Source organism: Colletotrichum fructicola (assembly GCF_000319635.2).
Source record: "Colletotrichum fructicola Nara gc5 chromosome Unknown KSG_Nara_v1_contig05, whole genome shotgun sequence".
NCBI lineage: Eukaryota > Fungi > Ascomycota > Sordariomycetes > Glomerellales > Glomerellaceae > Colletotrichum > Colletotrichum fructicola.
This window is the reverse complement of record NW_027094055.1, coordinates 4980338-5005481: the sequence shown is the minus strand read 5'-3', so window position 1 is coordinate 5005481 and position 25144 is coordinate 4980338. Positions and strand designations below refer to the sequence as shown.

The window sequence follows — 25144 nt, the reverse complement described above, 5'->3', positions numbered from 1 at the left end:
TGGAGTAAGGGGGACCTCTCATGTATCCCTGGTCTGGAGAGAACTGAGCGTTAGCTGTAGCTATTCGCAACGAACCAAGGATACCTCATAGCACAAGATCCAACTGACCATACAACTGCGGAAGGAAAGTTAGAAGGGAAGAAAGATTCAACTGACCATACAAAAATTCACAAAAAAATTCTTCACAAACTGATTGGTCTCCGATCTGGAGACAGAAGTGATCTCGATAGAGATCCCAAATCTGCAGTACCTCGAAAGAGGTTCTGGCGACCTCGAAACAGGTGCCGGTGACGCGGTGATTTGCAAAAGCGTACATGAAAGAAAGAAGGGAAAAAGAAGGAATGTAAGTGATTGCGCGTTAAAGATACGGGTTGGAGATGGATGGACCAGTCTCCATGTATCGGCTTGTCCACTCAAACTGACCGAGCCCGAAGGTTTTGATGGCCCATTGCGCCATGGTGCGGGGGTGCTCGTCGGTCAGCTGTTCGAGGGTGCGTTTTCGGGAGGCCCAACGACCAAACCGGCCTTCGATCAACTTTACTGTCCACTTCGTGACGGGCAAGTTGCGTCTGGCGTTGGCCAGCAGGGGACATTCGAAGAAGAGGTGTTCGACGGTGTGGGTGTTGGTGCCACAGGGACACATGGGTGAGTCGGCGAGCTACAACGCAGAAGAAAACGGTTAGCCAGGCAATGATCGAGGCTCCGACAACGAGGTTTGGACGCGCGACGCGCGGGAAAACAGAGGGAGAAGAGTGAAAGGGCAAAGAAGAATGAAAATGTTCTACATACCGTCCTCTTATACAGGTAGGAGTTGAGGCCGATGAAACCGGTCCTGCAATGAAGGATGATAGTGCTCTCAACTCGGGTCAAGTGTTGGTGGCGCTTGAGGTTGGAAGCGCCCCAGTCCCCCCTGGTTGCGAGTGGGTGGCAATGAGTCCCGTACCACGACTGCCGGGTTGAGCGTCGTTTTCGTTTTTCTTTGAACCACCACCAGATGTACCTGCAGAGAGTATCATATTGCGCTTCGAGGTACTCGTTGATAGCGATGCGCCGATCGACTGCATTATCCCACACGTCGGGAAGGTTCTTGCTCAGGTATTGATCCTTGGCTTTTTCTGCGAGCCGGGAGGCTGCTTGATACAGCTTAAAGTACGGCTGCTTTTGGAAGCATGGGCTCCTGGTGCTTTTGAAAGGGAATTTGGTTGTCTTTCCGATTAGAAGCTTGCCATCTTCGGCCATGGAGTTGCAGGCACGATGACTCATTGCCATACGTTGGAGATAGACAGCAATCGGCTCCATGTTGACTTCTTTGTGGAGGGGAAGGCTTGATGTCTTGGAAAACACGCCGGCAAAGACCCGGAGGCAGCCGGTCTGAATGGCATCGAGCTTGTCGATCAACGTTTGGTTCAGGCCGTAACCTTTTGCCTCTATGCTGGGGACGACAAACCAGACTGGGCAGGCGTACGCAATGATTGGACGGATGCTAGTCGCGTAAAGTTGGCACATCTTCAGCAATGACGGGCTCGAAACGCTGCTGATCTTCCGCTTCATGTAGTCCATCTTCCGGTTGACCTTTTCCTTTATCTGTTGACAGTGAGGTCAGCAATGCACATATTACACAGACCTCCTGGGCTCATGTCGGTGTCTTGGAAAATAACTTACCTGGTGGACGTGATACTTCCATGACAATTGGTGGTCCAACCAGACGCCTAGGACACGGAGGTTGCCGTCCTTGTTCGTTGCTGGTTCCTTGGCTTCCCGCACAAGAGCCGTTCTCTCGTCCAAGTGCTCGATTTCAGGCAGCTCTGTGCAGAGAGGAAGACATCCATTACCTCCCCTCCGTGGGCGGAAGTGCATGACTTTGTACTTGGCGGGATCGAATAGTAGCCCACGTGGTTGTGCCCAGGATATCAGCTTGTTGTGCACCACGGCCAGCTTCTTGCAATTGAACGTGGAACACGTAGACGTGACCATGATGCAAGTATCATCGACGTAAGAGGCACTGGTGAGGATGTACTTGGAACGACCCAGCTTTGCCTCGTTGTCAAGTATCCGCAGCATCGGTGCCGTGAACAGGACAAAGAGAATCGGAGACAGTGGGCTCCCCTGAGGAATGCCAATGCGGACCCAGAACTTGGGCGAGGTGAAGCCTGGAAGCACAACCGAGGTGGAACGGTCAGAGACGAAAGACTTGATGTAGTGCACAAGCCATTTGGGCACGCCCACGTCGATGAGAATGTCGATTAGCTCAAGGTGTTTAACGTGATCGTAAGCGCCAGACACGCCAAGAGCCAACAGGCTAGTCCGCCACTTCTTCTTAGTGGTTCTCGCGCAGAACCCGTCCACGATCCCGCTGACCAGATGCTCAACTGCCTTGGGAGCGCTCTTTCCAGCGAAGCCGTATTGGCTGAACGGGATCAGGTCGTACTTGATAGCAAGTTCTTTGATGTAATCAGCGACGAGTCGCTCTAGAACCTTCCCAATACAGGGAAGCAGCGCAATGGGCCTGTAGTTCTTCGGATCTGTATAGTCACTTTTCCCCTCTTTTGGGATGACGATAGTGATTGACTCCTTGAAGCAGACCGGGTGGTAGTGGAACTTGATGCAGGCATTGAAGAGATGCAACAAATAGGGCAACAGGACGTCTACCGCGATCTTCAGAGCTGGATTTGGAATCTCGTCTGGGCCAGGGGCTTTGCGGGCAGGCAGTCTCTTCACGATCTTCCGAACTTTTTGACGGTTGAGCTTGGGAGGGGGCTCCGATTTCAGCTTAGCCAACCGTTCTCGCTCCTCGGGAGAGATCCTTTTCTTCTTAGGTCTGCTCCGGGCCTTTTGGGATACGGGAGGGGAACCGGCAGATAGCGGAGGGTCGGAAGCGGAGGGAGAGCTGGGAGCGGAGGGAGAGCCGGAAGCGAAGGGAGAGTCGATCGATTGGGATGACACCGAATCAGCTAATGCGTTAGCCATCTGGTTGCTAGGGACGTCGGAAGCTAGATTGTCTGAACTTGGGTGGTCAAGAGGCTTTTGCTGCGAAGGCTTGACGTTTCCCCTCCAGCCACCAGGCTTTGAGTTGGACCTTAGAACCCTTGATTCCCTGGCAGGAGGAACAAAGCGATTGCCGCCATTCATGCTGACGCGCCTTTGAGGTTTTTTCTTTGCGGTTTTCTTGCCCCCTTGGGCTCTGGATGTTGTACCCTTCTGACCCTTTCTGGGAGAGGGCTCCGGATGTTGAGATTCGCCACATGTGGTACTGTCTGCATCGGGCATCGAACAGTCGTCCTGGGTTGACATGTCGATGTTGGAAAGCGGGGATCCAGGAACCGGAGGTTCTTCATGCGTGAGTAGCGAACCCGGGATAGAAACAGAAGAGTATGTATCAAATGCGCAAACGATTGTACTGGTATCGGGAGGATCAAAATCGTTCTCGACGGGAAGACTGGCGGCACCAGAGGGAGAAGGGTGATGAAGAGGTTCGGGAGAGGGCCGAGACGGTTGAGGTGTCGAGCGGGGTGGTGGCGTTGAGGATTGACGATGCCGAGACTCTTGCTTTCCCTCGCGTTTCTTGTATGTACAGGGCCGAAATTTTGGCTTTGCCTTGGGCCTTGCTGATCTTTTGGCATCTAAGGCCTCCATGCGAGATTCGATGTGCTGACCCAAGGCTGTTGCCTCTCCCGCCGGGGGCAGAGAATCGCTGGTTTCGTCAAATAGTTTGCTACGTAAAACATGAGCATTCTCTGCTTGGCTCTGACAGAAGGTACCGTCGGCGGTCTTGAGATACTGCAAGCGGGGAGGCATCTGTGTGAGTGCCGTCCTGCGAGCCTGAGCCATTATCTTGTGAAGACTCACCAGGCCTTCAGACAGATTAGCGGCACGATTGCGGGACGCAACCGTATTGGCAATCGTCAAAAACCTGTTGGTTTCCTCGATCGCAGCCTCCCACTTCTCGTAACGCTCGTCATATGCCAAATTGTCTCGACGCGTATCGTGTAAGGCCCGATTTGCATGCAGCTCTGCGTCAAAAGCCTCTATAAGTTCGGCAAGCTGAGGATGCTGATTCCTGGTCTCTGATGCGTTGAGGTCAACGGTCGGCACCATGTCCTTGACAGTCTCCATCAAAGCTTCACAGAGGTTCTGTGCAAATGCCTCTGCAGCGTTGCAGTCGACAAGCTCAGGGATGGCTTCGGGGTCACCGAGAGCAAGCTGCAATTTCTTGTTGACGCTATCCTGGAAATCCTCCTTGTTAACCTTATCAAACCGGTACATCTTCCGAGGGCGTCGGTCGACTTGCAGGTTCAACCTGGTGTGGATGACCGCATGGTCTGTGTAACTGTTTTTGATTTCGCGCGGCCTCTCAACACTACAATTGACCAGTTGATGCCGAATCACGTTTCCCAATACGGTCAGGTCAATGTTGGTTGCAACATCCTCTTTTCGTTTTGCCGCTTTGCGCCTGTAGGTGAACTTTCTCTTGTTGTATGTTGGTAGGATATCCATGCTGCGTTCGAGAAACGCCTGCGACATGTATCTGCCGCATTTGTCAGGCTCGCTGCCAGGATCCCAAATGGAGTGGGCGTTTGAATCGCAAAAGATGGCAGAATTGCTACCCAGGACGTCGAAACCGAGTCCGGGGGCTGGGGTGTTGAAAAGGTGCTCAAGGTCAATGCTCTCTCCCGGCTTGCGGTTGTAGAAATTTGTGAAATACACTTCGGAGCCGTCGAGCAAGCGGAGGAGCATGTAAGCGACGTATCCCTTGTTCACTCCCTCGTCCCAAGTGACCTCCCACGACTTCGGATGTATTGCCGTGGAAACATAAATGGCAACCCTTCTGGAAACAGGCTTTGTTTCGTCGTCTTCCTCGTCCTGGGAGTTCTTGGATTTGTTCTTGGCCGTCGGAGAAGTCTTTTGTTGGTCTTTGTCCTTGTCAGACTTGGGTCGTATCCAGTCACTTTTGCTTACGAGGTGGTATTTTGGCAGATGAATTTTTGCAACGTTGTACGGAGGATCTTGAATCATGAGGATGGTTGGTCGCATGTCACGTTCGAACCCCTTGGCATATTTGCCCAGGTCCCTGACCTTGGATTCCATCTTGTTGACATTGTAAGAGAAGATGTCCAGCATTTGCCGAGTAGTCCCTGTCCTGGGGTCCTATGGAGGGTATCGGGTTAGACAAACATGCGGAAATAGAGGAATGGGATGTGTATGTGTATACCTCTTCCATGACGTGGCTCAAGTTGGGTAGTTCATAATGCTCGGGGGGCACCAAGTCATACTGCGCGGACTCTGCGCCGGCAGGGGCGGCAGAGCCGTGGCGTTCCGGCTGGTCGTCTGACGGTACTTCAGACATGTTCTCGGAGATGGATTGACGTGTGCGTGAGGGTTGACTGCCACGCTGCGATGTGGTGGGCGGCGACAAGCTTTGGCGAGCAGCTCTGGAGTCGTCCCCAGCCGCTGAAATCAGCGGCTGGGGACGATTGGCACGACGCGACTTGGCCAGATTTCAGGGCGTGCGTAAACTGAGAGGGCGAGAAGATGACGCCGAATCAATCGACAGGATATGATGCTCAGCGGGACGTTGCACACCCAAAGCCCGGAGGTGATGATGCTGGTGATGTTGTTGGTGATGCTGGCGGTGATGCTGGCGGTGATGCTGGCGGTGACGCTGGCAATTGGTAGGCAGTGCGGCGTGTGTGCGGTCCGCTGCAAAGACTGCGGTGGGTTGCGGTGGGGAGAGCTGCGAATCTTGCCCCGCCTGTCGATACAGTGTAATACCTCACCGCAAAGAGGTGGAGGAGGTTGAGTGGACGGCAACAAGGGTCAACTTGGACTTCATTTGCTGTTGGCCAAGCGACAAAGTCTCCAGAGGGTTCGACAAGAAAGAAAGCTGCGGCTGCGGCCTTCCCCTCTTGCTTCCGTATCCTCCGTTCTTCCTTCCTTCCCATCCTTCCTCCGTTCTTCCTTCTTTTTCTTCCTTCCTCCTCTCTGTGTCTCTCTGTGGCCTTCAACTCTTGCTTCCACTCAACGCACCTGTCTTTTCGACCAACCCTGGTCTTTACCCTTGCTACACCTACCTCCTCCACCACGATGCCTCCAAAAAGGAGTAAGAAGACGAGCGTGGCATCTCCACCGGCGGAGTCCGACAACGACGAATCTGAATATCAAGCGAGCGACGTGTCCATGGCAGATGCAACCCCAGACGACCAACCCGAGGCTTCTGCCAACAAACCGGCAAACAACGCTCCAAATCCCACCACCAGGCGAGCAAACAAGAAGAAGCCCAAGCGAAGGCCTGCCAATGAGCAAGAGTTTGGCTACGGCCAGCTGCACCAAGAGTTCGCAGCCTTCAGACGTCTCTTCCAAGTGTTCTTGGATCGTACCATGCCGCAGGGCGATGGCAGCACCGCCATGGATGTTGCCATGAAGCCGCTCGCGAGCCGCAGGCCAGAGTGCGTTGTCAAGACATCTTTTGAGCCAGCTGAATCCCGGAAAAAGTTCACCGGCTACTACACCGGGTGGATGAAAGCCTTGAAGCAGCTTGACAACGTCTACCACCAAGTCAGAGAGATCTTTGTGTACGACGATTACGTCAACTTTACCTTCAAACCCCCAGACGCCGCCAAAAGTTTCACGCCTAACAAGGAGGATATGTTCAAGGCGCTTGGTAGTGAGACCCCAGTCAGCTGCTTCCAGCGGGCCGATGAGCACTACTACGTGGAGCTCTTCTTTCGTGGTCGCGATTTCCGCCATACCCACGCCAGTGACGCTAAGAAGATGCTCGCCGAGTTGGGGTTGGATTCCGACAAGTTCTCGGTGATGTTCAGGGAAAAACGCCAAAGGTTTATTGCCAAGTTCACAGACATGGCAGAGGCCGATAGGCTGCTTGAACTGTATGAAAACGAAGGTGGAACTCAAGGCGAAGGGCTTCTGATCGATTACTCGTACGCTCACTTACGGTTTGTTCTCTTCCTCTCCCTCTCCGTAACGTGGCACCGCTAATGCGAACGTTCACAGGCCTATCGATATCCGATCGGTGGGGATGAACTGCTTCCACTGTAAAAAGGCCGGCCACATGATGAAGCGCTGCCCAGACAAGGATGAAGACCCCACGTGTGGATGGTGTGGCGATCGGGGCCACGGCCACGGCGCCTGCACTTCGACGGTCCCCCGGTGTGCTGCCTGCAAGGAGGAGCATTGCACGCAGTCTGTCAATTGCATGGACCGGAATCGCCGACTGCATCTGCTTGCTTGCGCCAAGTTTGGTCCGCCAGCCTGGCCATCGTATGCAAAGTCTCTACGACCTCATGGGAGGCGGGATGAACAGTCTCGCGACGTTGACTCTGGTTCTTCCAGGTCTGCCGGTGTATCTGGGTCTGGTCTCAGCCTGCTGCTACCTCTGAGCCTGCTGCTGCCTCTGAGCCTGCTGCTGCCTCTGAGCCTCCATCTTCCCGAGGCAAACGGAAGCGTGTCCAACAGCCAGACTCTTCCACAGTCTCTGGCGCAGTGTCCTCCCCACGAGCAAAAGTCGTCGTCGGACGCGTGTTGTCCTATTGGTCAGCGCACATGCGGACTAGGAACCCCTGCCACCCACCCGCAATTTTGGCTTTGCATTGTGGGTTTCCTCCGCTGTGGATTGTCAATCTTCGCTCGCCGCACCAGTGCCCACCCAACTCCGGTCTCAACCCCACGCGCCCTGTCCCACTGCCAACCGCGCTGCCGCTCCCGCTCCAGGCTTCAGTCCCGGCCACCACCCCGATCGACGCCTATCGACACAGATTCACCACAACGTGCCCCGATATAGCTCTCAGGGATATGATGTACCCCGATACGTCCTGATGCTCCCTGCCCCACCACCTTCTAAGAAACCCGCACCGAACGATCTGGGGCCTGTCCGGAGTCCGTAGCCGCTCCCGGCCCCAACTGCCACTCCCGGCCATGGTCCCGATTGACACAGACGTGCACCAGTGCAGCTCTCGGGACCCTCGTGTGCCCCGATGCGTTCTGGTGCGTCCTGACGTGCCGTAAGCCAAGAGATTTGCGCCGAGCAGTTCGGGGCCCCTCCCGCAGTCTGCTTTAACTCCAGCATCCGCCCGCCCCGGCCCCAAGATGCTCCGACCTGCCCCGACATGCACTGATGCGGCTCTTAGGACCCTAGTGTGCTCCAATGCGTTCTGATGCCCCCTGCCCCACTGCACCCGAAGAAACCCGCTCCGACCGATCTGGGCCCCCTGCCGCAGTCCGCCCCCGGTCTCGCTCCAGGCTCCGGCACCCGGTATCGACCCCGACCTGCTCCGACCTGTCCCGGTACGGCTCTCGGGGCTCTGATGTGCTTCAATATGCGCCGGAGCGCGCCGACCCACCTCCGGTCAAAAAACCCGCTCCAGTCAGTCGGGGCACCTCCCGCAGTCCGGAACCTCTCCCGGCCCCGGCCTCCGTCTCCTAGTCCCGATTCTAACCAATCTAGATATGACCTGATGCAGCTCTGAGGACCCTGATGTGCTTCCGTGCGCCCTGATGCCCCCTGCCCCGCCGGAAGCCAAGAAGTCCCTTCCGAACAATCCGGAGCCTCTCCCGCAGTACGGGCACCGGGGGGCCGCACTGGCGCGCCACGAAGCCAGGCCGTCCACCACGCAATTGAGTCCCGATTGCACACGAGGCATGGTGTATAAATTTCCGGCAGGGCAAATCTACCTGGATCAACTCCAGACTCGTCACTGATTCCTGTGCTGCCCGCCGACCACTCCCCGAAGTCAACACCGGGTCCCACAGCACGAGTGCCGCATCAGCAGTCACCGTCCGTCCCAGAACTAGGGCCTCCCGTTTACATGCCACTCCGACCCACCGGGCAAACTCGTAAGGGACCGCCCGAAAAGATTCCTACGTGTCTTTTCCGTCCGGGCGTCTGAGGCAACCGTCTGGAGCCATTGATGCCGGCATCCAGGACTTCCGGTCGCTGGAGACACATCTGTCTCTGGCACTCGCTACAGACCGCGCCAGGATCCTGTAGCTGTCCAGTTCTTCCCACAGAGATAAAAGTAGACCGTCCGGCCATCTTCTTCTCTTTAGTTCCATACAGGCTTTCTAGCTACTCTTTAACTTCTGACTGATCCAGCCCGTCTGGCTGTATCCATCTTGCGCCTGGTCTTTGGTCTCCTATCAGCTCTCTATACCTGACCTAGAGAGAGCCAGATTAGCGAAAGAGCTACAGGCCAGTCAGAGAACCAAGGTCGAGAGTATCGGGAGTAATTCGGACGGGTGTCGCCAGAGATGTCCGATGTTTACAGCTCCTGGGTCTTTAGGGGGCGCGGGGGTTTGGGTGTCACTGAAGACGTCCGCGGGTTCTTTGACGTTTCGCCGACTCGATGACCTCCCACGGCGACAGGATGGTATAATGGGGCGTGCCAAACTAGCCGCCCGCCGCACCCTCAAACTCCATCTCAAGGCCTTAATGATTGTTAAGAGCATCTTCTCCAAGTACACAATTCTGATACACTCCCCAGCACATACTCTGGCATCTCTCGGTGCCCCTAAACTTGCTCTGCCGATCACCCTGCTAACCTCGGGACCTTGAATGCTTTGGCTACGCCTATGTGTTTTGCAAATCCTTCTTGAGCCTCAAAGGGGCACGCGGCTACTATGTAGCGCACCCTTCCTTCCACGCACACGCGCTCTAGATACCAGAGGCGCTCAGCAAATTCCGAAGCCTTCTGCAGGTCGATGCCTTCTTGTCGACACGGCTTTTGAATCACAGAGGTTGGTCTAGAACAAGACCTAAGAAGACAGAGAAAGGAGCCCTGGCCTAAGCGCGATACAGCCAGAGGACCCGTATAACAGGCACAACTCTTAGGCAGGGCTGTGAGCGTCCAAGCAGAGTGTCCTGGCTAGCTATCTACCAGGCCTGGAAAGCTACAGAGCCCAATGGGGTCTTCAAAAAGCGATACAAAAAGCGATAGCGAGAGCAACTAGCAGGCTTTTTGACCGGCCTCGTGGTGGCTTCACGGGCGACGAAGACTAGGTGTGGTCTAAGACGCCCCGACAGAATACCCATGTTCTGCATAACGACTATGAAGGCTTCCAACTTACCTAGTCCGGCGTTGATCGTGTGATTGATCCACTGCTCAAAATAACTTTCACCTCTAACTTAACCTCTAACTTAAACCCTCAGTTTGTGAACGAATCTAGGCGAGTCCATATCGTTTGATACCAGTCGTATTGTTGCCCGTATCTGAATCATGCATATTGCACATCCATACAAGTCCAATTAAACCCCTGTTCTATCAAGCGAGGAACCACGATCGTGTCTCCATCACGAGCTGTCCGGAAAACTTTGACTTTCAACGCGGAGGTTCCGTTTCAGCGAGATGTCTCCAGAAGTCAAGTTCTTGTTGAGGCAGTCCGATCAAATAAGCTTGGCTGGGCTGATTTGGATATTATACTGGCCAGGATGAGTCCCATCGGCAATAAAGTTGATAAGACACGGAAGAGCTCCAAGCAACTAACTCGGGCCAAGACTCGCGGACAGCACACATTTTGTGCCGCGGAATGCAAGCATCATGCCTTCGGCTTCACGGCTCCCTATGTCACATCAAACGTGACATAAAGTTGTCTTTTCTAGAAATTCAAGAAAACCACGCCATTCTCTTCTCATCGACTATCCCCAACCCCGAGGACCCAATGCCAAAGACGCCAGGACCGCCAACTCTCAATTTCTACCGAACCGCCAAAGGTTCCATGGACTTTAGTCGCGCACCTCCCCCGTGCCATCTCACAGACGGCGTTCGCCGTCGAGTCAGCAATCGAACCCCAAGCTTTCCGTTCCTAGAAAATTACCATATTCGACAGGACGGAAGCGTCCCGACTCGTGTTGCAAAACCTAACTCCTAAAGCTGGTCCTTGTCCGGGGATAAGCGTCTTCAGACAAACATCGCTTAGAGTTCCTCTTTCCAATGAAAATAAGAGAATTCTATACCTGTCGAAACGCCAAAGACCTAAGCGATGTTTTCTCGGTGCACAAGGAATGAGGATATGTGCACGAGGGCACCCGCATAGCCGTATTGTGCATTATCAACGGTTCTATTAGAGTTTGGTGAAGGTCGCAATCGGGCTTTCAGGTTGCCGAGATGTAAATTCTTGTTCAAGAATCTGTACAAAGTGATGGCTTAAATACCAGACTAAAGTCCGAATGTACATTCAAACTTCGAGCCCTGATCCAATCAATTCGACGAACAAGCACCCAATTCGGTATTGAACCACAACTTTGCGGCGTTGACTTACTCAACCAGCAACGTCAGTTGCCCAAGACTCTCAGCCATTCTTCTTGTTTCCACCGCGGTCTGTCTAACATCATTCGCAGATGAAATATTTCACTCTCGTCGCAGCCATGATGGTGTCTGCGGTCCTCGCCGCCCCGACTCCAACCGAGTAAGCAGTTCATCCATAGGTATATCTTGCGATATCGACTGAATCTGACACCGAAATGCAGAGAACAACTCGAGGTTCGCGACAAGCCTTGCTGTCACAATTTCCCGGGAAAGGGCGGCGGTCACTAGGCTGGCTTCAAGCGCATGAAGGCTGTTTCTAGTAGAGCCTGCGGCGACAGGCGCGAGCTTGCAGACACCAACATAACTACATCTCACAGACAAAACAGATGACATAGAACATTTCGGGATAGGATATTGCGTGAATCTGGACGGAATACAAATCAGATTCATTGGTTCACTGTAGTCTTCCCTCGTGGGCGAGCATTGAGTCCGACAATCTCAGACAAGGCCAGGGGGAAAACGGCACACAGTCTGTTGTCATCGAACGACGAGAGGTTCATGTAGAGCTGGGTAGTTGTATGCCCATTGAGCCCGGCTGTAGTCTGTACACACCTGTGCGCATGGCAGCTCTGAGCGCAAAATCAGTCAAACAATGAGTAAGATGAACAATAAATCTGGGCGGTGACATATTTATGAGCAGATGTAGAGTACATGTCTCCAGCACCGCGGCCGAAAGGGCACATTCGTCGCCGCAAACGGGGCACATAAAGCGCTCACGACAGCATGATGACGACGGAAATTACTCGACAGCTTATCGCGCAAGAACAAAGATGCCAACAGCGTTCCAGATTCACGTCCTGCGACACAGCTGCAGCGTACGCGTAATGACTACACATCAGCAAAGACCCCCCCTTTCGTGCCTCGAAAAAGGGGGTCAAATTGTTCAATCGACCAGGAATGCGCTCATATTCAATAATGGAGGGCGTTCCACGTTTTGAGGGAGACAACAGGAATGAGAAAAGCGCCGCAGCCGTGGGGGCAAAAGCAGGGATGGATGTGGCTAGGGGGGAACTATTGTCTTAGATGGCTGGTGGCTTTTGGATGGCTTGTGTGTCTGGATTAGCCCCATCTTGACTCGATCGCGCACTGCAGCGAATTAAGTTTCCTGTCTGGGGAGATGCGCGTGAAGGCTCTGCGACTTAGGATATCGTGGCTTGCTGAAAGTTGTTGGCGAAATTGGCGCGCTGATATCTGGCCCTCGTTAAGGAGAAGGGTCTGAGAGGATACGGTCCTCCATCAATTCATGACGGACAGCTATGATGATTGGATTGCGAGCCATGGGCATTCACGAAAGCATATTCAAGCAGGCAGGCTAGGCACCACTCGATGCGGTTGTTTGCCTCGATCATTGTAAGGACAGCGCTCGAGAAACGTCAACGTACGTGCAGTTGTACACGCAGGATTCCTGCCTCGGATCTGAATTAGAGCACTCTAGCCTCTTTGGCTCGAGGGAGACATGAGTTCTCAAGATATCGCACGACGATAGCCGCACAGGTCTAGACCGGCTGGCGAAGATCGGTGATGAGGTGGCAAAATGAGACATGCGCGCCGAGCGACATCAAAAATAAATGAAACGGTGCATCACGAAATCTTTGAAGAAGGTCTCTTATCTTTCACCAGCTCCATCCACCTAGTCAGTAGAGTGAAATCCGGAAGGGTACCCCACTGCTAACTCGGGTTACATTCTCAGCCCCATCGGCGTTTCTCTCTGCCTTTCCAACGCGGCCGCTCCTGAATGCCACGAGTATCCCTCTACCCAAGACGTGAAACGTTTGGTTCCCGCTAGAGACAGCTGGCAGTGGAAGATCTTTAATCATGTTCATCGCGCAAAATCACTGGCTGGGGGAAGTATTAAGCGTATCGAGAGTGAGCGCGGGACAGAGGCCGGAAGCATTATGTGGCGGCGATGGTCACGAATGGGATCTCTGATTTTCAGCCTCTGCATCAGCCCTTCATAACTAGACAAACGTTATTTAGCAGGAACAGGGACTTCATGTCTCAGGGATTAAGGAGATGATTCGAAAAGAGGCACCATGGCACGCGCTGGCCCACTTGGTCGAGGCAGTTCCAAGGGCGAGCTCGAATGGCATGTGCCGGGAACCAAGACTTATTTAACGTCCTGGGCAGCCCATTCAACCCAACTACACGCGTGCGAAGGTTCCCGCCTTGGTGATCTCTTTGTTCTCCCATACCTCAACTCAATCCTCCCCCGAGATCCCGCCAGTCGGCCGCGACCATGAGTGTCGGAAGCAGTAGCCGTCCGAACCCTCTCGTGTTCGTAGCCGTCTTCTTCATGTTCCTGTTGATGACAGGAACATGGGATTTGCTCTTCAGTGTTTGTCTTGCCCTCTCCTCCCTCGTCTCACGCTCAGCAGCTGACCCGAACTCCAGCACCACGACGGCACGGCGGCACCCTCGAGTGGCGATGACCGCCCTCGCGCCGGAATCCAGCTCACCAGCCAGCGCATCTCAGACCTCGACGCAGAGCCCCTCTCATACGAGGCCCCCGAAGCCGCGAAGCCGCCGCCGCCACCTCCTCCCCCCCCGGCACCCAAATACACCGCCCTCCTCGTCGAGACCGACCCGGCCCACGTGCCCAACATCGTGCCCATCATGATGCACTTCGCATCCGTCATCGGCCCGGACTGGCCCATCTCCTTCGTCACCGACTGGGAAAACTACGCCGCCTGGGAGGCGCCCCCGGCCTTCCGCCGCGCCGTCGACGCCAACCAGATCATCGTCAAGTTCCTCCCGCCCAACACCACCTTCCCGACGCACGAGTCCGTCTCCGCCTTCCTCGTCGGCACCTGGCTGTGGGAGCAGCTCCAGTCCTACGCGCGCGTGCTCATGTTCCAGGTCGACAGCATCGTCTGCGCCAACGCCGCGCACCGCCTCGAGGACTTTCTCGAGTGGGACCTCATCGGCGCGCCCATCCGCCCCGGCTTCGGGTTCGGGTACAACGGCGGGTTGTCGCTGCGCAACCCGGGCATGCTGCTCGAGATCGCGCGCGACCTCGAGGCGAGGGTGGCCAAGGACCCGGCCGCGGCGGGCGAGGTGAACTACGAGGACCAGTGGTTCTACCACAAGGTCAAGGAGAGGGGCGGCAAGGTGCCGGAGGCGGAGGTCGCGGGCAAGTTCTCGGTCGAGACGTACTACTTCGAGAAGCCGTTGGGGTATCACCAGGTGCAGAAGTTTCAGCAGGACCACCAGGAGGATATCGACATGTACTGCCCGGAGGTGGCGATGATACTCAAGGGTTCACATTATAGGTGATGTAGGGAGGGTGTGGCAGGTTTGAATATCAATTCGTGATTCCCTCTTTTTCATCGTCGCGTGAGATTCATGGCGGGCGTGCGGGCGGGCGGGCTGACCTAGGCCTGAGAGCGTCGTCTTGGTGAGGAAGTGGTGGTATGGAAGTACATCTGGCCATTCCATCTCAATCGCCCCCTATTGTAGCAGTCAGCTTCTCATGGCACGCGCGATGCTGTGCTTTGCTATTCTTTGACGTGGTTGCGCAAAACAATCAGGCTACGCAACGGACCACCGTGTCGGAACAGCCAAAGTACCCAATCAACCCAACACCTCGCCAAAGTTGTCTCGGAATCCACGCAGCAAGCGTTGCAATCAACACCCAATAAGGCTTCATTCCCCGCTGGCCTTCCCGAAGCGGCTCAAATGCTCCAGCCGAGTGCATGGCCAGGGTTGTGTAATTCGTCCGGGGAATCGGCCTTCCTCTTGGCGAGACTGGACCCCCCGGTCCATAGGATGCAGAACGCCGGAATGCGAACCAACAACAAAAAGAGGGGTTTTTGTGCCGTCGCGCGAGGTTCTTCATGCTTTCTTCTTTCGCAGTCGAATACCGGAACTCTCAAATCGAAACTGTGACAAGATGATGGCCTCTGCGGAGCAACCTGCTGCGGCTACCGGCCCGCCCGCCGCTGAGGGCACGATCGCGGCGGTGAGTGTGAAGACAAGATGAGGCGGATGATGATGTGGTGGTGAGAGGGTGAGGCTGGGCTGACCGCAAGTCGGCGTAGGACCCCGCGATTGAGACTGAGGATGAGACCAGAGGGGACGCGGAGAGGTATGGCTCTGGAAAGATCGCAAGAACGTTCCCGTATGCTCATCTAATGCAGTGTCGTCACATCATCTACGGCGTCGCTCTCTGAGAGTATCACCGAATACCGCCGCCTTCACGGCCGCACGTACACCCAGAAGACTGATTACTACGGCCCCAATGACGAGAAGCACGGCGAAGCGCTCGAGATCAAGTGAGTCGCCTAGCTCTCCATGCTGATGCTTCGATTGCTGACCTGGGCAGCCACTACTGGATGACGCTGTTCCTCGACGACAAGCTCTTCCTTGCGCCAATTGGCGACAAGCCGCAGGTGAGCTGAGGATATGCATCACCCTCGAAGAAGAGCATACTGATGAAGTCGAATGCCAGAGAGTTCTCGATCTCGGCACTGGTACCGGCATCTGGGCCATGTGAGTCTCCAACACCTTCAAGTATCACGGTGAAAGTCCAGAGCTAAAGCACAGCCAGCGACTTCGCCGACGAGTTTCCCTCCGCAGAGGTAATCGGCGTCGACGTCTCCCCGACGCAGCCCACATGGGTCCCGCCCAACTGCAAGTTCCAGATCGACGACATCGAGCAGCTGCCGTGGACCTGGCCGGCGGAGCACTTCGACTTCATCCACATCCGCAACCTCGAGGGCTGCGTCGCGGACTGGCCAGCGCTCTACGCGGAGGCCCTGGCGAACCTGAAGCCCGGCGCCGGGTACATTGAGATCAAGGAGTTCGACATCGACCTCAAGTCGCAGGCGATCCCGGAGCTCGACGACGACCACGTCTTCAAGCGGTGGGGCCGGCTGTTCTTCGAGGCGTTCGACCGCCTGGGCAAGACGGCGAAGCAGCACCGCGACCACGGCATCAAGAAGAACCTCGAGGCCGCGGGGTTCGTGGACGTCGTGGAGAAGAAGTGGCCTGTCCCGATTGGGCCGTGGCCGAAGGATCCCATGCTGAAGGAGGTGAGTTCTGAGTCCCAGTCCTAGGCATGAGCCTGGGGCGTTGCGCTTCTCGTTCGATCGAAATGGCCGATGCTAACGGAACCAGGTCGGCGCGTGTCTGTTGGAGTTTCTGGACCAAGGTCTCGAGGGTTTCGGGACGTTCCTCGCCAAGGAGGTCATGGGGTGGGAGTACGCCGAGATTGTGGTGTTTATGGCTGAGATGCGGAAGGCCCTCAAGGACTCCAAGCTGCAGCCTAGGATCGACTTGTAAGTGATTCCCTCACGACGAGCACACGAACGCCCATGCTAATGTGTTTTCCTTTCCAGACATCTCGTCTACGCGCGCAAGCCGGAGAAAGCCAAGGAGGAGACGCCGGCTGCTGCGGCTTAAGCAGCGTTTGGTCTTGTGCCCAGTGTTCGGGGCACTGCGATGGAATACAGCTAGCGTGGTGTCATTTTGATGAGCACTTTCTCAGCTTCCTTTGCAGAAATGAGTGAACAAAACCGCGCAATTCTTAGGCGTAAACATAGATTCTCATACCAAAACCCACACCCCGTGAATTGCTGACTTGAGTGTGAACTGTTGTATGAGATATGCATCGTGACATTAGCGAAACCGAGGCGTTCGGGGTTCATGCCGCGCACACGGAGGGAAGCCGGTGCATTCGCGGGTGCTGGGTCGGCGGACCGGATGGCAAAGTCCGAAAAAGCAAGGTTGCAAACTCCGAGCATGCAAACTCCCATTGAAGCGAGCGAATGAGAAGTGGCTCATCTGAGAAGCAGCGGCAGGGGGAGGGCGCACAATCCCGATCCTGGGGGGCATGACGAAGCGCAACCTCGAGACGAGAGCCTCAGCTGAGAACGGTCAAAAGATCCGAAGCCGGACCATGTGTCCAGAGAGACTGAGAGAGGAGGGTGCCGGATGCGCTCCAGTCAGGAAACAGCGGCTCAGAGTGGTCGGAATTGGCTCCTCGTGGGCCCCCATGTGGGATTGCGCACAGACCATGAAGGCAGTAAGGGCGGAAGGCGGCGATACAGAAACTCCGCTTCCCCGCGATTGCACGATTTCAGTGGGGGCACCGCATGACTCGATCCACAGTCGCCTGCTTCAGTGGTGCATCTGAGAGAACACTGAAGCTTCAGCGATGATTCTCCAGCAAAAAAGGTGGGGTCACAAGGGCCGGAGTCGCACCGGACCGGCCCCCTCCTCCTCCAGTGGAGGTCATGGATGATGGAAGTTCCCCCTCCAACAGCTGAACAGTCCATACCTTAGGTATCCGTAGCTCTCTGGCAGCGGTGGTGCTTGCAGTTGCTGCTCCTCCTCAGGTAGAAAAGTAGGTGGGCTGTGGCCCGACCGACTAGGAAGCACCACGCACCACCCACGGGTTCAGGCGCAGAGTCACAAGTCAGACCATTCCAACCTATCCACCCACGCCATACCCGTTCCTTGCTTCCATTGTGTCCAGTTCTTTCAGAGTGACTCCCACCCCCCAGTACCCAGTACCCAGTACCTTAGTGTGACAGTGTGTCCCGTCTGCAGCTGCTTTTTCGGCACTTCGCTGTCTCGGAGTCTTTTTTTTGTGTTCGTCACCCTCCTCCGAGCAAAACCTCGACCTCTTCCCGAACTCCTCCTCCTCCTCTCCATCTTCAACCCTCTTCCCTTTTTCTCTCTATTCATCTCCCGAAGAAGAGAAGAACCCCAGATTCAAGATGCTGTCCACCGCCAGAATCGCCACCAGGCAAGCCGCCGTCCGCCGTGCGGCCGCCCTGCCCGTCATGGCCGCCCGTGCCGGCTCTACCTGGGCCAACGTCCCCCAAGGTCCTCCTGTATGTCTTATACGCTCCGACTCCAAAATGCCCCAATTGAGTGCGCCACGATTGCTAACGAATTCCTGCAGGATGTAAGTTGAACACCGACATGTTGCGAAAAAGCTGCCTCTCCCGTGGGAAAAAAACGACCTCGTTTGCTGACTGGCCGATTTTTGCTGCGACGAACAGGCCATTCTCGGTATGACGCACCTTCCCGCGGCTTCACCTTTTTTTTTGTCCCGCAAGCAGCCACGAACCCAATTGAAGCTAATACGCTACCAAACAGGTATCACTGAAGCCTTCAAGGCCGACACCTTCGAGCAGAAGATCAACCTCGGTACGAATGCCTCCCCACCATGACGCACACCTCAGCCGGCGAGCTCTGGACAAGCTGTCACGAGCTTCACCTCCACACGCAACCCCCACGATGCTCAACCACTCCAACAACTACTCACTAACAACCCCCAGGTGTCGGTGCCTACCGCGATGACCAGGGCAAGCCCTACGTCCTGCCCTCCGTCCGCGCCGCCGAGGAGAAGGTCGTCGCCGCCAAGCTGAACAAGGAGTACGCCGGCATCACCGGCGTGCCCGAGTTCACAAAGGCCGCCGCCGTCCTCGCCTACGGCCCCGACTCCTCCGCCCTCGACCGCCTCGCCATCACCCAGTCCATCTCCGGCACCGGCGCCCTCCGCATCGGCGGCGCCTTCCTCGCCCGCCACTTCCCCGGCGCCAAGAACATCTACATCCCCACCCCCTCCTGGGCCAACCACGGCGCCGTCTTCACCGACTCGGGCCTCGCCGTCCACAAGTACCGCTACTACGACCAGAAGACCATCGGCCTCGACTTCGCCGGCATGCTCGCCGACATCAAGGCCGCCCCCAAGAACTCCATCTTCCTCTTCCACGCCTGCGCCCACAACCCCACCGGCGTCGACCCCACCCCCGAGCAGTGGCGCGAGATCTCCGACGCCGTCAAGGCCGCGGGTCACTACTCCTTCTTCGACATGGCCTACCAGGGCTTCGCCTCGGGCAACACCGACACCGACGCCTTCGCCGTCCGCCACTTCGTCAAGGAGGGCCACAACATCGCCCTCGCCCAGTCCTTCGCCAAGAACATGGGCCTCTACGGCGAGCGCGTCGGCGCCTTCTCCATCGTCGCCCAGGACCCCGACGAGCGCAAGCGCCTCGACTCCCAGGTCAAGATCCTCGTCCGCCCCCTCTACTCCAACCCCCCCGTCCACGGCGCCCGCATCGCCTCCACCATCCTCAACGACGCCGCCCTCAACAAGCAGTGGCTCGGCGAGGTCAAGGGCATGGCCGACCGCATCATTACCATGCGCGCCCTCCTCAAGGACAACCTCGAGAAGCTCGGCTCCGCCCACGACTGGTCCCACATCACCTCCCAGATCGGCATGTTCGCCTACACCGGCCTGACCCCCCAGCAGATGGACGCCCTCGCCAAGGACCACTCCGTCTACGCCACCAAGGACGGCCGCATTTCCGTGGCCGGCATCACCAGCGGCAACGTCGGCCGTCTGGCCGAGGCCATCTACAAGGTCAAGGGCTAAGCGCTGCCCTTTTGTAGCTTGCACAATTTTCACCAAAAAAAGAGATATCATGGGGGTTCTGTTGACATGGGGTGCTTCGGTTTCCAAAAGAACAGGGTGTGTTTCACTGTAACGAACACGAAAAGGGGAGAGGCCTTCTCTTTCAGCAAAGCCAGGACTGAACCGGGCTGGCGGATATAGAACGTTGGCGCACCACAGGTAGACCACACACGCATTCCCAGCTGTGTAACAATATAGCGACGTCTTTTATAATCCGTCTCCCTAGACCGTGACCTCTGCTTCTTTTGTAATCTGTTCGATTTTTCCGTAACTCCCCCGTCAATGTCCCTCACGCCTTCCCCAACCTCTCCAAATCCCTCAACGCCTCGTCCCTCTCCCTCTCCAACTCACGATACTTCCTCGCAATCTCCCTCAACGTCCTCTCCTTCCCCCCATCCCCCCTCCCCTCCTCTCCAACCCCGTACCCCTCCAGCTCCGCCTTCAAATTCGCCACCGTGCCCTCCAACCGTATCCGCGCATCCCTCAAATGCGCCTCATAGTTCCCCAGCGCAACCACCATCTCAGGCGAATACACCTCCCTCACGACCCCCTCCCTCGCCACCTCCGCCTCCGCCCTTGCCCGCTGCGCCTCCAGCCCCGTCTCCGCGGCGCGCATCTCCAGGCTGCGCGCGACCAGCCCGTGCTTCGCCTCCAGCGCGCGCACAAGCAGCGTCAGCGCGCCAGCGTGCGTGTCCAACAGCTCCGTCAGCGCGGCCGCCGCGCGCAGCCGCTCCGAAGCCAGGGCGTGCCGCGCCGCTGCGACGTCGGTCTCGAGTTTGGCGTAGGTCGCGTTTAGCCCGGGCACGGTGCGGTGCAGGAAGGAGGGGTTCGTGGACGGGTTGGCGATGCGCGCGAGGGAGACGGCGGAGGTGTGCAGCGTGGAGGAGACGAGCTCGCCGAGTTGGGGCAGGAGGGATTGCAGCTGGGAGAAGGGCGGGTTGGAGAGCAGGATGGCGGCGGAGGCGGGGTCGAGGGGGGTCGGAGAGGTGAGGAGCGGTGGAAGGAGGAGGAGGAGGTCGAGGAGGGGCTCTGGTAGCTGTTGCTGCTGCTGTGAAGGCTGTGAGGGTGGTTGTTGGGATGTGGATGTGGATGTGGGACGCAGCGAGCGGTGCGCGGGTTTCGGGTCCGGGGGCGCGGTGGTCGAGATGGCGGATGTGAGGAGGTGGTCTTTTGCGGTTGTGTAGGTGTGGTCTGCTAGTTCCTGGGGTGATGTCAGCTGGAATTCGGCGATGGTTCAAACTGAGGGCATTCGCACATTTTGGATTGCGGACTGTTCCTTGGTATACGGCTTCTTTGACGATCCGTCTGGGTTGAGGATGGCCGTCGTGAGGGTGTGATGCAGCGCCGCGAACTCGGGGTTATTTTGGAGGACCGACTCCTCCACCGGGGGCAGCATTATGACTTTCCAACTTGCTCTTGACCGGAGTAAAAGTAATTGATTTGTGGTTGTCGGAATGTCACTGAAACTTAGGTAGTCTCTGCTCGCTACGTCAGGCTGGCGTGGGGTCGAAGGTAGTACGGACTGGCTCCCGGCCCAACGATAAGGTCGCGAAACCCACACGCAATCACCTGATTCCACTTTAACCCAGCTCCTCGCCGCTGCCCCCACCAAGCCGCCCCTCCAACCAATCACACCCCCCAATTCCAACCAACGGGCGGAACATCAGCCCGCCCGAACGGAAAGCTGCAACTCCAAAAATTCCATTCCTCGAACATCACGAAGCACCCGCCAACCGACGACGATACCCCCCTCCCTCCCGCCTGCCCTCGAGGCACTCCTCCACCGCAACCGAACCTCACAACCCTCGCCCACGATGCGCGGCCTCTCCCTCCTCCGCCCAGGGACCCTCCCCACACCCACCGCCCTCACACCACAAACCCTCCGCCAATTCTCCTCCACACCAACCCTCCTCACAAAAACGATCCCCATCAAAAACCTCCCCTCCGACGCCCTGCCGCCGTACCCCTTCGGCCCCCGCCTCATCTACAAACAATCAAACTCCGGCCTCTACGGCTCCGCCCGCATCCGCGTCGGCAACAACGTCGCCCCCAAACACAAGCAAATCACCCCGCGCACCTGGCGCCCCAACGTCCACCGCCGCCGCCTCTGGTCCGACGCCCTCGGCGCCTGGGTCCGCACCCGCCTCACCATCCGCGTCCTGCGCACCATCCGCAAGGAGGGCGGCCTCGACGCCTACGTCACCAAGACGAAAACCGCCCGCGTCAAAGAGCTCGGCCCCAGCGGCTGGAAGCTGCGCTGGATGGTCATCAACTCCGCCGCCTGGCGCGAGTCCGTCGGCGGGCCCGAGAGGGAGCGCCTGGGCGTCTCGGAGGAGACCCTGACCACCAGCAACGGCGCCCCCGTGCCGGACCTCTCCGCCCTGATCCCCATCCGCAGCTGGGCCGCCATCCGCGCCGACAGGGCGGGCGAGGACCCGAACAAGCTGTACCACGACCGCGTGGAGCACATCCGCGTCTCGCTGGAGATGCAGGAGGCGCTGAGGAGGGCCGAGGCCGGCGGGTTCGCGCTCGGCGAGGAGGCGCAGGAGGAGAAGGCGCTTGACGAGGCGTACGAGGAGGTGCACATTGAGGGGCAGAACGCCGGGCCGTCTGATAGGACGATATGATTCGGTATGCCTGCGGAAGAAGCAAGTTGTCACGAAGAGAGGAAGAATTAAAAAGAACTCATTGTATCATATGTACAAAACACCTTCTCATGAAAACTGCGGAGGAAACTCCCCCTTATGTCTTTTTGTGGTCTACAATGCTATATTCCCAGAATTGCCCGTGAAAACCCATCCCCGTAAAATGGATATCCCCTCGTTACGCCTGCAAATGTTTTTGTGTCCATTCGTCGTGAAAAGCCCCCCGTTTTAAACACACCTCATCTAAAAGCGCAAGTCCCAGCCAATCTTGGGTCCCAGCTTCGGCAGCTCGTCCGCCACGCTCTGCACGTCCTTGTCTCCGCGGCCGCTCAGGCAGATGACGATATCCTCGCCCTTCTTCATCGTCTTGGCCAGCTCGATGGCGCCGTAGATGCCGTGCGCCGACTCCAGCGCCGGGATGATGCCCTCCAGCTGCGACATGAGGCGGAACCCGATGAACGCCTCCGCGTCCGTCGCCGCCACGTACTTTGCGCGCTCGCTGTCCTTCCACGAGCTCAGCTCGGGGCCGACGCCCGGGTAGTCCAGGCCCGCGGACACGGAGTGCGTCTCGGCGACCTGCCCGTGCTTGTCCTGCAGGATGTACGTCTTGACGCCGTGCAGCACGCCCTTGCTGCCGCCCGAGAGCGTGGCGCTGTGCCGCGCCGTGTCGATGCCGTCGCCGCCGGCCTCGACGCCGAGCAGCTTGACCGACGGGTCGTTGGCGAAGGGGTAGAACATGCCGACGGCGTTGGAGCCGCCGCCGACGCAGGCGACGACCGCGTCCGGCAGCTTGCCGCGCTTCTCGAGCATCTGCGCCTTGGTCTCGGTGCCTATGACGGACTGGAACGTGCGCACGATGGTCGGGAACGGGTGCGGCCCGATGGCGGAGCCGATGATGTAGTGCGTCGTGTCGAGCTCGACGACCCACGCGCGCATGGCCTCGTTGACGGCGTCGCGGAGCGTCTTGCTGCCGGCCTCGACGGCGACGACCTTGGCGCCCAGGAGCTTCATGCGGAACACGTTGAGCGCCTGGCGGCGGACGTCCTCGGCGCCCATGTACACCGTGCACTCCATGCCGAACTTGGCGCAGACCGTGGCCGTCGCGACGCCGTGCTGGCCGGCGCCCGTCTCGGCGATGATCTTGGTCTTGCCGAGGCGCTTCGCCAGCAGCAGCTGGCCGAGGGCGTTGTTGATCTTGTGCGAGCCGGTGTGGTTGAGGTCCTCGCGCTTCAGCCAGATGTTTGCGCCGCCGGCGTACTCCGTCAGGCGCTCGGCCAGGTGCAGGTGGCCGGGGCGGCCCATGTACTCGTAGTACGAGCGGTACTCCTCCCAGAAGGACGGGTCGTCCTTGATCTTGTTGAAGCCCTCCTCGAGCTGCGACAGGCAGTCCATGAGACTCTCGGGGACGTACTGGCCGCCGAACTCGCCGAAGCGCTCGGGGATCTTGCCGTGCATGGCGGCGAGCTGCGCGACCAGCTCGCTGTCCTGGTCGGCGGTGATGTGGTCGACGGTCGGGTTCTGAGGCTCCTTGGCGGCGGCCATGGCCTCCACCATGCCGACCTCGCGGTTGGTCTCGGCGCCCTCGGGGATGTTGCGGCCGCAGAGGTACGCGCAGTACTTCTCAACGTCGTTGAAGAGCTCGCCGGGGGCGGCCTTCTGCAGGGTGGTGATGATCTGGGAGCCGACGACGACGCCGTCGGCGAGCTGGGCGACGCTGAGGAAGTGCTCGCGGGTGCTTACGCCAAAACCAACGGCGGCGGGCTTGTCGCCGCTGTACTTCTTGACGCGGTCGATGAGGTCCGGCAGGTTGGCGTTCAGGGAGCCGAGAGCGCCAGTGACGCCCTGGCGGGAGACGACGTAGATGAAGGAGTCGGCAAGCTTGCAGAGGATCTTCATGCGGGCGTCCGAGGTTGCGGGGGCGATCAGGGGCACGTAGGACAGGCCGCCCTTGGTGCAGAGCTTGCGGAAGGAGATGGCCTCCTCGGGGGGCAGGTCGACGACGATGAAGCCGTTGACGCCGGCGCTCTTGCAGTCGTTCAGGAGGCGCTCCTCGCCGTAGCTGAGGAGGGGGTTGTAGTATCCCATCAGCATCACGGGCGCCTTCAAGCCCTGACTCCTTGCGTCCTTGACCATCTGGAGGGTGGACTCGATCGTGACGCCATGTTGCAGCGCAACCTGCGCATGTTAGTCCTCGCTGCGCCCTCAAAAGCTGCTTGGCGGGTGCTACTCACAGTGTTCGATGTCTGGATCGTGGGGCCATCGGCAATTGGGTCGGTGAAGGGAGCGCCGAGTTCGATCACGTCTTGCGCGGTGTCAGTAACTGTCCTCTTCGACGGCCCAGCACAAGGGGCAATACTTACCAGCGCCGCCCTTCTCCATGGCCAGCAGGACGCCGGGCGTGTCCTGCGGCGTGGGGTAACCAGCAGTAACATAGGTAACAAGCGCAGACTGTTCAAATCGTCAGTTCAGTATTCTTGTGCTCCGTCTCGGCGGTGACGGTGTCGACCGCGGGGTCCCCTCGATTGCGATCGCGGGGCACGAGACCGGGGGAAGCAGCAAAGACTCACCCTGCCCTGGGCCTTGCAGCGCTGGAATGTTTGCCTAAGACCTTCCATGTTGAATATGAACCTGTCAATGGGGTATACGGAAGAAATTGACTCGGTGCTGTCGCTTTGTGGAGGGTCAATTGGAGGAAGTTCGAAAGGCGGTGGTAGTTTTATGAATGATTCCGACAAGCGTGGGGGGAGGGGGATCGGGGA

The 25144-nt window shown here is 57.6% G+C and overlaps 8 protein-coding genes across 8 annotated transcripts; 5 read left to right on the top strand and 3 right to left on the bottom strand.

The window, feature by feature from the left end:
- Window positions 1–358: 358 nt before the first annotated feature.
- jockey\pol (RNA-directed DNA polymerase from mobile element jockey) lies at window positions 359–5344 on the bottom strand (the record flags this gene model as incomplete). Its single annotated transcript, XM_066152271.1, has 5 exons — window positions 359–658; window positions 790–832; window positions 1001–1584; window positions 1663–5145; window positions 5210–5344. 5 exons carry the CDS (start codon window positions 5342–5344, stop codon window positions 359–361), a joined length of 4545 nt encoding a protein of 1514 aa, XP_066008454.1.
- Window positions 5345–6081: 737 nt separating this feature from the next.
- CGGC5_v010138 (uncharacterized protein) lies at window positions 6082–6993 on the top strand (the record flags this gene model as incomplete). Its single annotated transcript, XM_032021178.1, has 1 exon — window positions 6082–6993. The coding sequence occupies one exon, from the start codon at window positions 6082–6084 to the stop codon at window positions 6991–6993; it is 912 nt and encodes a 303-aa protein (XP_031881792.1).
- Window positions 6994–13551: 6558 nt separating this feature from the next.
- On the top strand, window positions 13552–14588 carry CGGC5_v010137 (uncharacterized protein; the record flags this gene model as incomplete). Its single annotated transcript, XM_032021177.1, has 2 exons — window positions 13552–13650; window positions 13707–14588. 2 exons carry the CDS (start codon window positions 13552–13554, stop codon window positions 14586–14588), a joined length of 981 nt encoding a protein of 326 aa, XP_031881793.1.
- A 616-nt stretch (window positions 14589–15204) lies between these two features.
- On the top strand, window positions 15205–16715 carry CGGC5_v010136 (Secondary metabolism regulator LAE1; the record flags this gene model as incomplete). Its single annotated transcript, XM_032021175.1, has 8 exons — window positions 15205–15273; window positions 15353–15399; window positions 15452–15586; window positions 15637–15703; window positions 15763–15803; window positions 15862–16345; window positions 16431–16591; window positions 16652–16715. 8 exons carry the CDS (start codon window positions 15205–15207, stop codon window positions 16713–16715), a joined length of 1068 nt encoding a protein of 355 aa, XP_031881790.1.
- Window positions 16716–18034: 1319 nt separating this feature from the next.
- CGGC5_v010135 (Aspartate aminotransferase) lies at window positions 18035–19701 on the top strand (the record flags this gene model as incomplete). The annotated part of the gene is made up of 6 exons (XM_066152270.1): window positions 18035–18151; window positions 18223–18229; window positions 18257–18267; window positions 18323–18332; window positions 18420–18470; window positions 18602–19701. 6 exons carry the CDS (start codon window positions 18035–18037, stop codon window positions 19699–19701), a joined length of 1296 nt encoding a protein of 431 aa, XP_066008453.1.
- Window positions 19702–20029: 328 nt separating this feature from the next.
- Window positions 20030–21136, bottom strand: CGGC5_v010134 (Uncharacterized protein; the record flags this gene model as incomplete). The annotated part of the gene is made up of 2 exons (XM_032021173.1): window positions 20030–20941; window positions 20996–21136. The coding sequence occupies 2 exons, from the start codon at window positions 21134–21136 to the stop codon at window positions 20030–20032; spliced, it is 1053 nt and encodes a 350-aa protein (XP_031881748.1).
- A 418-nt stretch (window positions 21137–21554) lies between these two features.
- On the top strand, window positions 21555–22367 carry CGGC5_v010133 (mitochondrial 54S ribosomal protein bL28m; the record flags this gene model as incomplete). Its single annotated transcript, XM_032021172.1, has 1 exon — window positions 21555–22367. The coding sequence occupies one exon, from the start codon at window positions 21555–21557 to the stop codon at window positions 22365–22367; it is 813 nt and encodes a 270-aa protein (XP_031881720.1).
- A 261-nt stretch (window positions 22368–22628) lies between these two features.
- trp-3 (Tryptophan synthase) lies at window positions 22629–25000 on the bottom strand (the record flags this gene model as incomplete). The annotated part of the gene is made up of 4 exons (XM_032021171.1): window positions 22629–24560; window positions 24617–24687; window positions 24746–24833; window positions 24953–25000. The coding sequence occupies 4 exons, from the start codon at window positions 24998–25000 to the stop codon at window positions 22629–22631; spliced, it is 2139 nt and encodes a 712-aa protein (XP_031881763.1).
- Window positions 25001–25144: the final 144 nt, after the last annotated feature.